Source organism: Teleopsis dalmanni, chromosome 1 (assembly GCF_002237135.1).
Source record: "Teleopsis dalmanni isolate 2A chromosome 1, ASM223713v2, whole genome shotgun sequence".
Lineage (NCBI taxonomy): Eukaryota > Metazoa > Arthropoda > Insecta > Diptera > Diopsidae > Teleopsis > Teleopsis dalmanni.
In genome coordinates this window covers 184174436-184187172 of record NC_051846.1, presented here as the reverse complement: position 1 = coordinate 184187172, position 12737 = coordinate 184174436, and the positions used below count along the sequence as shown (strand labels likewise).

Below are 12737 nucleotides of genomic sequence, written 5' to 3'. Positions count from 1 at the left end.
TATATTCATTTTTATATAATATTATATACTTACGTGTGTTATATTATTATGGGTTATATATTTATGTTATATATATTTAAAATAATAATTTTTAAATAGTAATTTTTTTTATTGTTTATTTTTTTATTTTATTTTTTTTTGGACATCGTAAACAAAATAACATACGTAAAACTTGTAAATAATATATTTATATATATATATATATATATAGTTGTTGGTAATGTTTATTTCAAGGTAATCGGCGCATTTTTACTCAGTTATATGTGATTACCTTGGTATAAAGGTCAGTTAGGTAACATGGTGGTAACTATTGAATTTAATATTGTGCAAATGCCACAAAGAAAATAAGGATGTTTACAATGCTATGTCAATGCACTATGTAACTGCGAAAGTAAGTTCTTGATACGGACATCCACACCAAGGTCAAGATATATCTAAAAAATTTAGTTAGGATATTATTATTCTTATTTTTTGTTTCATGAAATGTGAGTAAGTATCCACTGTAACAGGTCATAACAACCCATGATCGGGTTTCGGCATATCACTCAAGTAACTTCTTTGAACTATGATAAAAACTTATTCTGGTAAATTAACAGGAGTATGGTTTGAAGCGTACCATATCTTCATTATAAAATATAAATTACATTTAATTCTGAATAAGTGTGAGCATTCACAGAATCAAAATATAAGAGCGCTCTATCTTTGATAAACTTTTGCACACACTCGACTCTCAAGACTTTGTCTATATCTTCATTTCTGATATACCATGGAGCTTTTAGCATACATCTTAATACGATATTTTAATAAGTTTGAAGTTTTCTAATGATGAATAGGGCAGCATTATCATAAGAAACACAGACGTAAATTAGTTTAGATCTAATTACATCTTTATAAAGCAAAATTTTATTTTTATTTATTTATGAAGTATTTAAAGTATTTATACTTTATTTTTTAGAAAGCAGAACTGCCTTCGAATTAATGGTTTCAGAGCATTTAAAATTATATTGCAAACCAGGTTCTTGGCCTTTATATATAATATATTTATATTACAAAATATTTTTATTAATTTATTTCCTTCCTTAAATTGAACACGAATTTATAGCTAACTAATAATTAGCATGTAACACTGATACCTTTGATTGTGATTCCATATAGGTTACTAAAGAATGGATATCCGATTGTATTATTTTCTTTAATTATATTTTTAAAATTTTTTATTTTATTTTAATTTAATTTCTGTGTAATTGATATCTCTGTTGTGTTTATATTGTGCCGAATTTCAGTTAATTACCCTCGTAAGCATTACTTTTTATTTTTCATATATAATAAATACCATTGTTATTTCAATTTATGCTAAACAACATGTGCCCTACCGGTACGTATATAATTTTAAACGGATTAAAGGTAGCACTCATAGCACTATTTTACCTTTAAGTTTTGTAGTGCTGGATAATATGAACTCTTTTATTTTTGTTTCTTAGTAATTTGAGTAGTTGTAGATACCAAAATATACAAATGTGAATTTGCATGAAGTGTATTTGCCTTCTTTTTTCCTTTAACTCCACCTTTCTTTTATTTAAATCCTTATAAAGGACTACTTAATTCCCTCGTTGGTGGTGTATTCCAGTTGGTTTATTGTTTTGAACCCCTTTAAGTTGACATTCGCTGCACTTATGAACCGCACGTTGGTGTTCACAGAAGCATATAATGGCGTATTAATTTCATTTTCTATAATAAAGAAGTCAACCTTAAGTTTAATTATGTCCATCAGCGCAATATGCGAATTAATATCCTTCAAAGTAAGTAAGTAGTTTCTTACACGAAAAATCGTACAGGTCAAAATATTATTTCAAGAAGGATTTTTTATAGTTTAGCATAGACAGCACTAATTACTCAGTTAAAATAATATTAATGTGAGAATTTATATACAGCGATATTCAGTTTTTAACTAGATATATTAAGACTAAATTTAAATAGACAACACATTTATTAACAAATAAATAAAAAAAAATTATTTAATTGATAAAATATAAAAAAAATAAATAAAATAAAATAATAAAATAAAAAAATGTTATACATTTTTGAATGAGGATATAGGATAGGACAGGAAACCTATTTCGAATAGAATATGAGAGGAAATTTTAAAATTAAAATGTTTTTAATATTTATTTAAATGAATTCTTAGACTGACTATACATTTTTTTTATCAATTTCATATTATATTTAATTTCGTGGCAATAGTGGGTCACACCATCTCTTTCAGAGAAATACTCATACAAATGTCTTAGTGTTCTGGGCTCTGGAAAGTAGATATATACAAAGTAAAGAAATAGCTTAGAAATTTCCTTAACTAGCTATGCAGCTACAACTGAGCAACCAGATTGACACCTCCATGATCATCAAGCACAGAAATATTGTTTTCTTTAAACGATATGGACGATATAAACTCTATTGCTTACGTCCACCCTAAACTAGCTATGCAGCTACAACTGAGCAACCAGATTGACACCCCCATGATCATCAAGCATAGAAATATCATTTTCAATAACCAAAAAAATCAATCAATGAAAAACAAAGGCTGTACTAATTAAATCATACTTTAAAAATAACAAACTACATATGAATTACTTTACAAAATTAAATTTTTATCCATTACCAAGTAATTTCCTTAATTTACGCCAAAAATCTATGTTCAAATTGATTTGAATATATAAATAGCTTACTTAATTATTCAAATAGTGAAATTAGCAAGAGTCGAAGTGCCAACAAATACCAATAAAAACGAGAAAAACAAACGAAAGAAAGAATGAAGAAAGAAAGCTTACTAGAACGATCTACAAGGGCTTAAAAAGTCGATTTTACATATAAGAACTTTCAACCCAAAACGATTTAAAAAGTGTATAAAACTAAATTAAAACAGATTTATTAAGAATCATTATGGAAATCTTGACAAAGCATAGTAGGTTGTGTTGTTACCATAAAAGACTGAGAACATGCTCTAATGGGTTGCCATTATTTACTAACGAAACCACAAACAAAGTGATCTGTACTGAAGTACAGTCTTTAAAAGTGCAGTCCTCTGTCAACTAGTATTGCTACACGTAGTGTTCTGAAGATCTATGCATAGCAATTTAGTCGAAATTAGTTCTATTATTGTTAGCTTAGTCAACACCACTGTTCTAGATAAAAGGCAATAAGGGCTTGAAATCCTATTCACGTGATGAAGTTCAGCTATTACCAACATGAAACAAAATTCAAAAGTTAGCTCCGATTCCACCATTAACCGACCGTTATGCTTTAGCACCTGCAACACTACTTGATATTATTGTAACCTGAAAATGTTCTATAGTGATCTTCTTGTTATTGTCTTATCATATAATCCATTAAAGTTGTTTACCACATCTCTTGTAGGATTGCTAAGATGACTGGAGCACCACGTGAAAGTGAGACTAAATGTTTGGATGGGAAAGGCTAAATGTGTTAATTGGAACTATCATACAATCCATTAAAGTTGTTTACCACATCTCTTGTAGGATTGCTAAGATGACGGGAGCACCACGTGAAAGTGAGTCTACCTGTTTGGATGGGAGAGGCTAAATGTGTTAATTGGAACTAGTATATAATTTTGCGTTGTAACATAAGTTGAAAATCAATTCAAACCTAACCTAACCCAGGCCTAGTAGCAACATGGGAATAAATTATTTACTACATATATATTTGATTTAGTTTGCTTTTCAATTACCCTGTATTATTCTCCTTATGCCCATCATAAATCATTGCGTGATTCGTTGAAACTCAACATATTTGAACTTAATTGTTGAATCTTAAAAAGTCGGTCATGCAAATTGCGGTAAGAAGAAAACTCTAGGAATAAGAAACTTTTTGCACTGGCAGCTGTGTAAGTTGTGGCAGATTCAGTCATTGCCAGAGCAAAACTGAGGAAAGGTGAATTATTAAACTTGCTTAAAAATCAATGTTGTATAAATATTTTTTTATATTTTTCAACAACTTTAAATATCAACTAACAAAATCATTTTATTTGAGGTTTTCATTTCAATGCCATAGCCTAGAATTGCGTTAGACTCTAAGCGTTGTTCTGCCAGTGACATTTGAAAACTTTATTTAATTCAACATAAGTTCAAGAGACTAAACATATTTTATTTGGTATTTAATTTCTTTAATTGTAATGTAACATATGTGTATTAATTATAAAAAGAATTACTTTTAATGCGAAATTAACTTTTATGAGCTCTTTTCATTTTCAATGAATTTTTTGCCATTTGACCTCAAGTTCAACACATCTGAAATACGTTCTAAACCCTTTGCAAACGAACTAATCCACAATTTGCTTACGACATATACTTGTATCCATTACAGATGCAGCAGGAGTTACTTCTACTTAAGTACCAATCGCAATCCATGCAACTTAGTTGATTACATTTAAAACTTCAGTTAGTGGTACAAGTTTCTCCAGTTAATACCGAAAGTTCTTGTATTGTTTGGAGCTTTGCTCCCTTCTTGATTGCAGCACGAAAGTTTGCAGTTTAATGAACTTGAAACAAGTAACACTTGCAGTAAAACTAACACCCTCTCGTCCAACAGCTGCATCGGTTCAAATACAGATTCCTTACGCTCATATATTAATGACTAATGCAACAATTGTCAAGTGCAACATACCAAGCTAAGGCAAAACCAGAGCAGAACTTATCCCTAAAACATATCCACTCTACTTACCACGGGGTATTAACTTATAAGCGGGATAAATTCAAGGATACTCCAGCTGCTCCAAATGCAACGCATTTGTATGGTATTGCTATTGTTTTTGTTGTTAATGTGCCAACCAAGCTCTATGCAGCGTGCTCTGCGGCATGCCACATCATGTTAAGCCCATAATTAAACGTGATCAGGGTGCGCTGAAGCAGAAATACTCTAGTGACAATGCGATACTTAAATGTTGCAAATTTGAATTTAAATGGAATGGGTGGGTGTCTGGTGGTATTCCAATACTCGAATTCGCTACTTTCGGCTTTCGGTTATGGGCTTTAGAAGTACATTGTCGAAGTAACTGCCGGAGTAACATAATTTTATTTTTACATTTATTTGCAGCTGCTTTTGTTCTTGTTTTGTTATGCAAATTATTATTGTGATTTGAAATGATATTCATTCAAATCATGTTTACTAAATTCTAAATTAAATTTTTTATTTAAATGTGAACAATGTTCGATTCTTAACTTAATAGAAATTGAAAATTCTTGCATTTAATAATTTAAAGTTTTATTCAACAACTTGTGAGGAATAATATATGGAACGATAGGTAAGTAAAAGTATAAGTATAAAAACTGATGTTAAATAAAATAATATACAAAAAAATATTCAAGAGTTCAACCTTTGGTACTTGAAGTCTTAAAGAATTATTTACGAATATTTAAATATAAAAAATAATTTCAAGACCTCTAATGATGAGTGTTTAGCAATACTCAAAACAACTATAAGGTCAGCCACAAATTCAATTAATTAAAAATAATAAAAAAAATTTTGTTGTTGCAATTCACTACTGTTCATTGAAGACAAAATTATTTTTATATTAATATATAAATAAATATACAAAAATATAAATAAGTACATAAAAAATATAAATACATATAACAATAGTTTATATTAATCAGTCAGTTTATAATAGAAACTGAGACATTTTGAACCTTTAGTAGAGCGAAGTATCACTGCAAGCATAGTAAACCATAGTAAGTATCGACCAGAAAAGGTTCAGCGTAACAAAAGACGCTCAATGACTAACTCGTTAAAGATTTCTTAATATCAAATTAGAAAGTTAGCTCAATATTCTCCTTCTGGCCTAGATGAATCCGACAGTCAAAGACATATTAGAAGAATAATGATAGGTTGTTAGACGGAAATATATTGTTGTAATGGTAACAGGTTAAACTGACTAACTATTCAGTAAATTGCCAGCACCCTAAGGTCCTTCAAATACCAGGTGTATGCACACTTTTATTTGATTTCTTTTTAGTAAAGATTACTAGAATAATAAGAAATACATTTTTTTATTTAAAATATTATTTTAAAATATGATATTTTTTAATCAAGGTATTGGCAATCGACTACTACCCATCTTTTAGGTATTTTATGAATACGATGCCAGAAAAGCTGCTTGTCTTTGTGGTAAATCATTTTTCAAACCATTTTTCAATTTCCTTAAAATTGCTAAATTGCTACTTTACGAATGCCACATTAATGAGAAAAAGTAATAGTTAGTGGTGATAGCGGCAGGTCTGGAGAGTACGGCAGGTGCAGAAAGATGTCCCTTCCAAGCGATTTAAAGATATCTTTTAGTGAATTTGCTGTGTGAGAAGACGTATTGCCGTGTAACAAAATCGCTTCACCAGGTCTTACCATTCCAGTCGTCTTTCGATCAATACTTGATTTAAATACATCATCGATTGGCGATTACGTTGCGTATAAACTGCTTCGCGAGCTTTAAAAGTTAATAATATATAATATCGACCTCATTCCACCAAATACAAAGCATGGCTTTCTGCCGAAAGAATTGGCCTTGGTATTGAATGACCGATTTTGGCTGGTAAAAGGCATTATTTTTTTTTTAACAGTGGGTTCCCAAAATTAATTCACTTTTCCGCACCCGTCACAATTTGATACAAAAATGATTTTCTTTTGTGGCTTTGAAGGAGCATTTTATAAATGACTTAGCTGTTTTTCATATGACGTTCATTTAAATTGTGTGAGATCCATTTACCTAGCTTATTGATCTTCCGAATTGCTCCTAAACATCTGTTGATCGTTGCTTGTGACATATTTAATGCTTTTGTCATTGCTATTAAGTTTGAATTGGGTGCTTATCCAACTCTTGCAATTGCTTGTCTTCACACTTATTTACTAAATGATTTCAATTAAACAAAATATACAGATTCTTCTCATATAGATTCTTTTCGTTGGTTCTATGAGTCGAAAAGTTCACAAATTATTAAGATTATACTATACTAGGGGTTCTTGTGAGGAATGTGGTAGCAAAACCCTGCCATTGCCTGCCACTGCAACTAACCAACCATTAAGATTATCAAAAATAGAACTCTTTTGAGCTTAAGTATTTGAGTATAATATATATACAAAAGTAACCGCTATGACTTGACCAAGCAAGTGAATATACGAGGGTGGTTTGATAAGTCAGTGACTTTTTGAATTTCCCACGCAGTTACTCCAAATGCAACAGTGCTGCCGTCAGCTGTAATCTACCAGTGGGCAACTTTCTAATCGTTCAGTTGGTATGTGATAGCCGTTCAAAGCAGAAAACCTCGTGAATTTTTACGAAAGTGGAAGAAAGTGAATTTCGCCATTTCTTTACGTTTGGAAACAGAAAATAGGGGGTTTAATCTGGAGAACATGCTGGATGGGGTAGCAGTTCGTATCTCAATTTGTGGATTTGGAATCGTAATGCTTAATCAGCACACGAAATTCATTTTTTATCGAAGACTTTTTCAAATTTTAACGTCTTCAATAAAATAAATTAAAAATAAATACAACTAATAAGTAAAAACCTCCCATTAGAATGTTTCAAAATTTCAATATTCTTTTGATAAAAAAAACTCAATGTAAACATTATGGTAACACTGTACTAGCTCTAATTCACTTATTTAGTCCAGCTTAAAATCCGCTTAAAATATATACTGAACGCGGTAGACCAAAAAATACGACTGTACTTAAGTCAGAAACCCATTAGATTCTTTTTGTAACTTCAAATTACAATATGTATGCATTTATTTTTATGTTTTCATTAATGTTTGCTGCAGACATTTTAACATGAAACTTCATTCGACCAAAAATTCAGTTTAAATAAATGAAAACAAGTATAATTTTAATGTCGATGCAAATGCAATAAAAATTCAACAATTTCCGCAAATGACGATGCTTGTTCCTCCTATCCACTGCATCATATACCATCATATACTCCAATATCGATGCACACATCTATACATGTCCAAATGCGTTCATCATGCCCTGCTTTCTACTCATCTCATATGTGTTTTTATGATTTTATGGATTTTAATATTTTTGTTATGTTTTCATTCGGTTAAATACTTTCATATGCAATCTCAGTGATTGTCATATTTATTATTATTTTTTTTTTTTTTGAGTTGAATGTTTATTTGCCAACTACTACGATTGCTCAGATTGTTCCGAATGTTCAGATTGTTCAGATTGTTCAGACTGTTGCTTGCATTTCCCTTTCATTTTCCCATTCAGCAGATTCAACACATTCTGTGCTTTATGCTTTTCACACTAAACGCAGATTTAAATAAGATTTATGGCTTTTAAATTTTCCAATTGAATTGCAATTGCACTTGAATGCAGCAAATTCAACAAATGCAACAAATGCAGCAAATGCAGTAAATGCAACAAATGTTGCATATTTCATTTAATTCAACTCCCTTTTTTATTTTGAATTTTAAGCAATTTTTGAGTTCAAGTTTGAGTCTGAAGCATTGCAAGTTTTATGTTTTTAATGTCACACATCACCCATCGTCGTCACAGCAGCTCCGACAACATCATTTGGAAATGAGATCTTTTCTCTGCCGGATGTAGACAGGAAGAATGACATCCATTGATACTGTGTTTCTGAGTCAAATTCCCCATTATCTCCCATCTCCCATTATCTATGCGGAGAAATACTACAATCATAATCACGACAATTTGTATAAAATCTTTTGTAAAAATTATTAATTTCAATTTTGTTTGTTATTTTGTATTTCAGTCGATTGTTGATGTTTGTATCTTTTATTTAATGAAGACACCAAATCATTTGTTAGTGAAATTCAAATATCATCTTTTCATCTTGGCTCATTATTTTTATTAATTTGCCCTACATTCAAGTCACGAAATGTGAGTACAACTAATTTGTGTATAAAATAATTTTATTTATTGACGAATAATACGAAATTCATTGTTAAATTTAATTCATGATTGCACGTTATGCATACATTCAGTGCACAACGCCAATAGAAATTTAGTTTACGACAACTTTAAGTGCTAACAATTGTAGGTAACCATGCTAGGAAGCTAAATGTCCTCTTCAACCATACCTGCCGTAATTGTGGAGGAGACGATAAAAGTGCCTTCCAACTACTTTCCAGATGGATTTCTTTTTCGAAGATCTTGGTGAACTTTAAGACCTCCCTTTAAATACATTTACAAGCTTTGCCAAAGGTTTTAAGTGCTTCTAAACCTTGAGTTTTTAATTATACTGTAACACAATGGGCCTATAGACCTAATTCGATCCCTTGGCATTGCCGGCCAGTGCTTTCTGCATTTGGAGGACCATATAATTTTTTTAATATTTTAGATTGAAAACCTAGATATAAAAATTATTAGCGCTTGTCTATACTTAATCTCATTGATATTGTATCCCTTGTGGTAAGTTACATACCTTCAAAATACCTATTCTCTTCGACAAAATTTTATATTTCAGAATCCGCATAATATTACTGAGTATGCAAATAATGGATAAAAATCTGTTAAAAAATGTACTGATCAATACAACTATAAACTCAATGGAAACAAAAAAAAAATTCTCACTGCACGTGGAAGACATATTTAATTTTTACAAAATTTAGGTGAGACCATTTGAAAAACCTAGATGAAGAGACTCATAAAGGATAGAGCCTTGAAATTATTTGCGAAATCTGACAGACTTACTAAAACCGCATTATCAAATCTCAGAATGGTTACAGGCTCCTCGGGGAGGTATGCAGATCTGAGCTCAATTATTACTTAGTCTGATGATGTGATAAATAATAATCCAGTCAAGGCGCAAAGAGGGGTTTTGAAGAAACCTCGCAGTTAATATAGAGTAAAAGTGCTCAGGTGCACTGACTCAACTTCCCTCAACATAATAATAATAATTAGCACTCATTGATACTCGATCTCACTAAAGTTATCTCTGTTAGAATAAGTGACATCGATACCTCTTTATGATAAGAAGAAAACGATTAACGTATACCAACGCTCTGTTGAAGGAGGAGTCTATTGACTACGACGGCACCTAATGGAATTTAGACAGTAGCTGATCATGCTAACATATTTACTATTTGCAGAATAGAGGGGTTTGTATATATAAAAATATTTTCGTATTATTTGAATAAATTTTATTTAATAAAACTTCAATTTTTTAATGAAATTTAAAATTTTATTGAATAAGATTTATTTTTAAATGTTAATTTTTTTTTACCGAAAGTGACGCGTCCTAACACGAAAAGAAACTATTTAAAAGTTAAAAGGGTTCGAATAGAAATGAAAAGACAACAACAAAACTAAAACTCGAATATTTCCTTACATCACTGATGATGCGTACTTGGAAATATTTGAAATAGCGTTGTATTATCACCCAAATTTCAATAAATTAACTAAAAATTTTTGTTGTTGTCTTTTCATTTTTATACGAACCCTTCTAAGAATTCTTTCTATTTATTTAAATTTCTTTTAAATTTCCCTTCTATTTATTTGAATTTTCTTAATGTACCTGCCTAATATTTTTAATTTCGTCTCTCAACATAACTTCAATAGTTAAATTTCTTCCGAGATATCACCTAACAGTAAGGTCCTTAAAATCCATAAAAATACATTTATTATAACAATAAAAATTTTTTTAAATGTCTTTTAAGATTTTATTAAAGTTATTTTATGCGTTGCTTTTTATCGAAACATTTTGGTAGTAATTTGAGGAATTAACAGTTCTTTGATATTCACACTACAAGATACAAATTTGGCATTTAAATAACTGTAACCATACTTTAGTTAGCATTGCAAATATTTATTTAGTTATTGCAATTGAAAACTATCTCAACAATGACAAAGTTTGCAACGCTTTGCCACAATCATTCAACAAAGTAACCAATATGAAATGCTAGAGAAATAAATTGCACAGATTCACAGATGCAATGGATGTAATTTCAAGTAAATCCAAATGAAGATAATCACTTTTTGCTATTCATTCCCGCTTTAATATATTATTTTATTGTGATTGGGAATAATTTTTCGGTGGCGTTCAGTTCAGTGCTTTGGCATATCTTCAAGTGCAGTTCATTTCGCGTTTTATAAATACGAAAGATACTTAATCTCTTTTCTTGGTCAACGCAGTTACATTCTCTTTCTTTCTGCGAATCCGTACAGATACATAGCTGACGTAGAATGGCATCTAGGCAACTAATTCCAGCGTCTACTGTTAGCGATCAACCGAAGCAGCTAAAGTTACTAGTAATTCAGTTTCAAATTGAATTCGTGACTGTAATCGACTTCAAAGTTCAATAAATAAATTTCATATTTGAATCTTGCGCTTTGATTGCATTTGTATCTGCAAATAGTATCTGCATTGTTTGAATGCAACTTGTATCTCATTTGTACGTAATGCATTTTACGCTCGCCTTCAATGAGTTCATTTCTAAGCCGCACAGATTTTGCTTATCCGAAATGAGTGTACTTTTATTTTAATGAAGTACACAGTTTGAGTATATTTTAGCTACTCATTTTATTTAAAATAATGTTGTGTTTTTATACAAAAATATTTTAAGACTAATTTCTACATCAAGGTTAAAATATTATGATTTTAATGGACTGTATTACATTTGTCAAAAAAGGTTAAAAAAGGTTAAAAAAGGACGGAAGTCCCAACACTTGGGATTTTCCTCCTATTGTTTTTATGAATATATTTTATTTTAATAATTTAAATACGGTTGCTAAAAAATGTTACTATTTATCTATATTTTTCCTTAGTACATTATTCTAAGAATTTAGGTGATAATATAAACTATAGTAATTAAATATATGGTATAAATTCATGTTCATGATTGAACATTCTGCCGGAGGTCAAAACTCATGTTCGTGATTGAACATTCTGCCGGGGGCCATAATAAAATTTTAATCATAATTATTTAATATGATTATATTGTAGTAGTTGTATCGCCTCCTTCATGTCTGACGCCGTCATAATATATATATAAGGTATTTTTCCTTCCATTTTTCCCAAAGCTTCCAATACTTATGCTTGAGAATTACTTCGAACTGCCACTGAACTGGAACTGCATACAATTCTGTAAAGATATTATTTAATGTTTGTGCCGTACAAAATCCTCCGTGGTGAGGAGTTCCGGGGCCAAAAAACAGATATAAAAAGTAATTTGTGTTGAACAAAATTTTTAGATTCATTATTTGTAAATTTGTTTTTGAAGTTATTAAATTATTATTTAATTCAAATTTGCCTTCATGGTTATTGGTATCCACTGATATACCTAGGAGTTCATTTTCTTCGGATTCCTTTTCGTTGTAATTTTTATTATTAATATTCTCATTGAATATTTCTTCAGGTGTTTCAGCTTCGATTTTAATGCTTTTACTGAGTGTGTCTTCAGGATCTTCAATTTTGAGTTGCGTTTTCAAACCATAGACTTGTTCTTCCAGCAATAGCTTATCACCTATCAGTTCATGCAAATTTTTGTTTTTGTCACGCAAGAACTCTACTTCTTTTTCAATATCAGGAAAGCTTGATAGGCGTGCCTGGTTATTCTTCGTTGTATCTTTCCAATCCTCATATGAAGCGATTTGACTTTCTAAATCTTTTATTTTTGAATTAGCAAAATCAAGTTCATTTAAATCTTTCTCATTTTGCAATTTCAAATTATCATATAAACTTGCTTTTTCTTTATATATTTCAAGTT

At 30.3% G+C, this 12737-nt stretch overlaps 1 protein-coding gene across 1 annotated transcript in view; it reads right to left on the bottom strand.

Moving 5' to 3' along the window:
• Positions 1–12737, bottom strand: part of LOC119666877 (mitotic spindle assembly checkpoint protein MAD1-like) — a 54126-nt gene that overhangs the window by 38399 nt on the left and 2990 nt on the right. The window contains exon 4 of the mRNA XM_038076154.1: positions 12282–12674. Coding sequence (XP_037932082.1) covers positions 12282–12674 — 393 coding nt within the window. The remainder of the gene's footprint in view (positions 1–12281; positions 12675–12737) is intronic.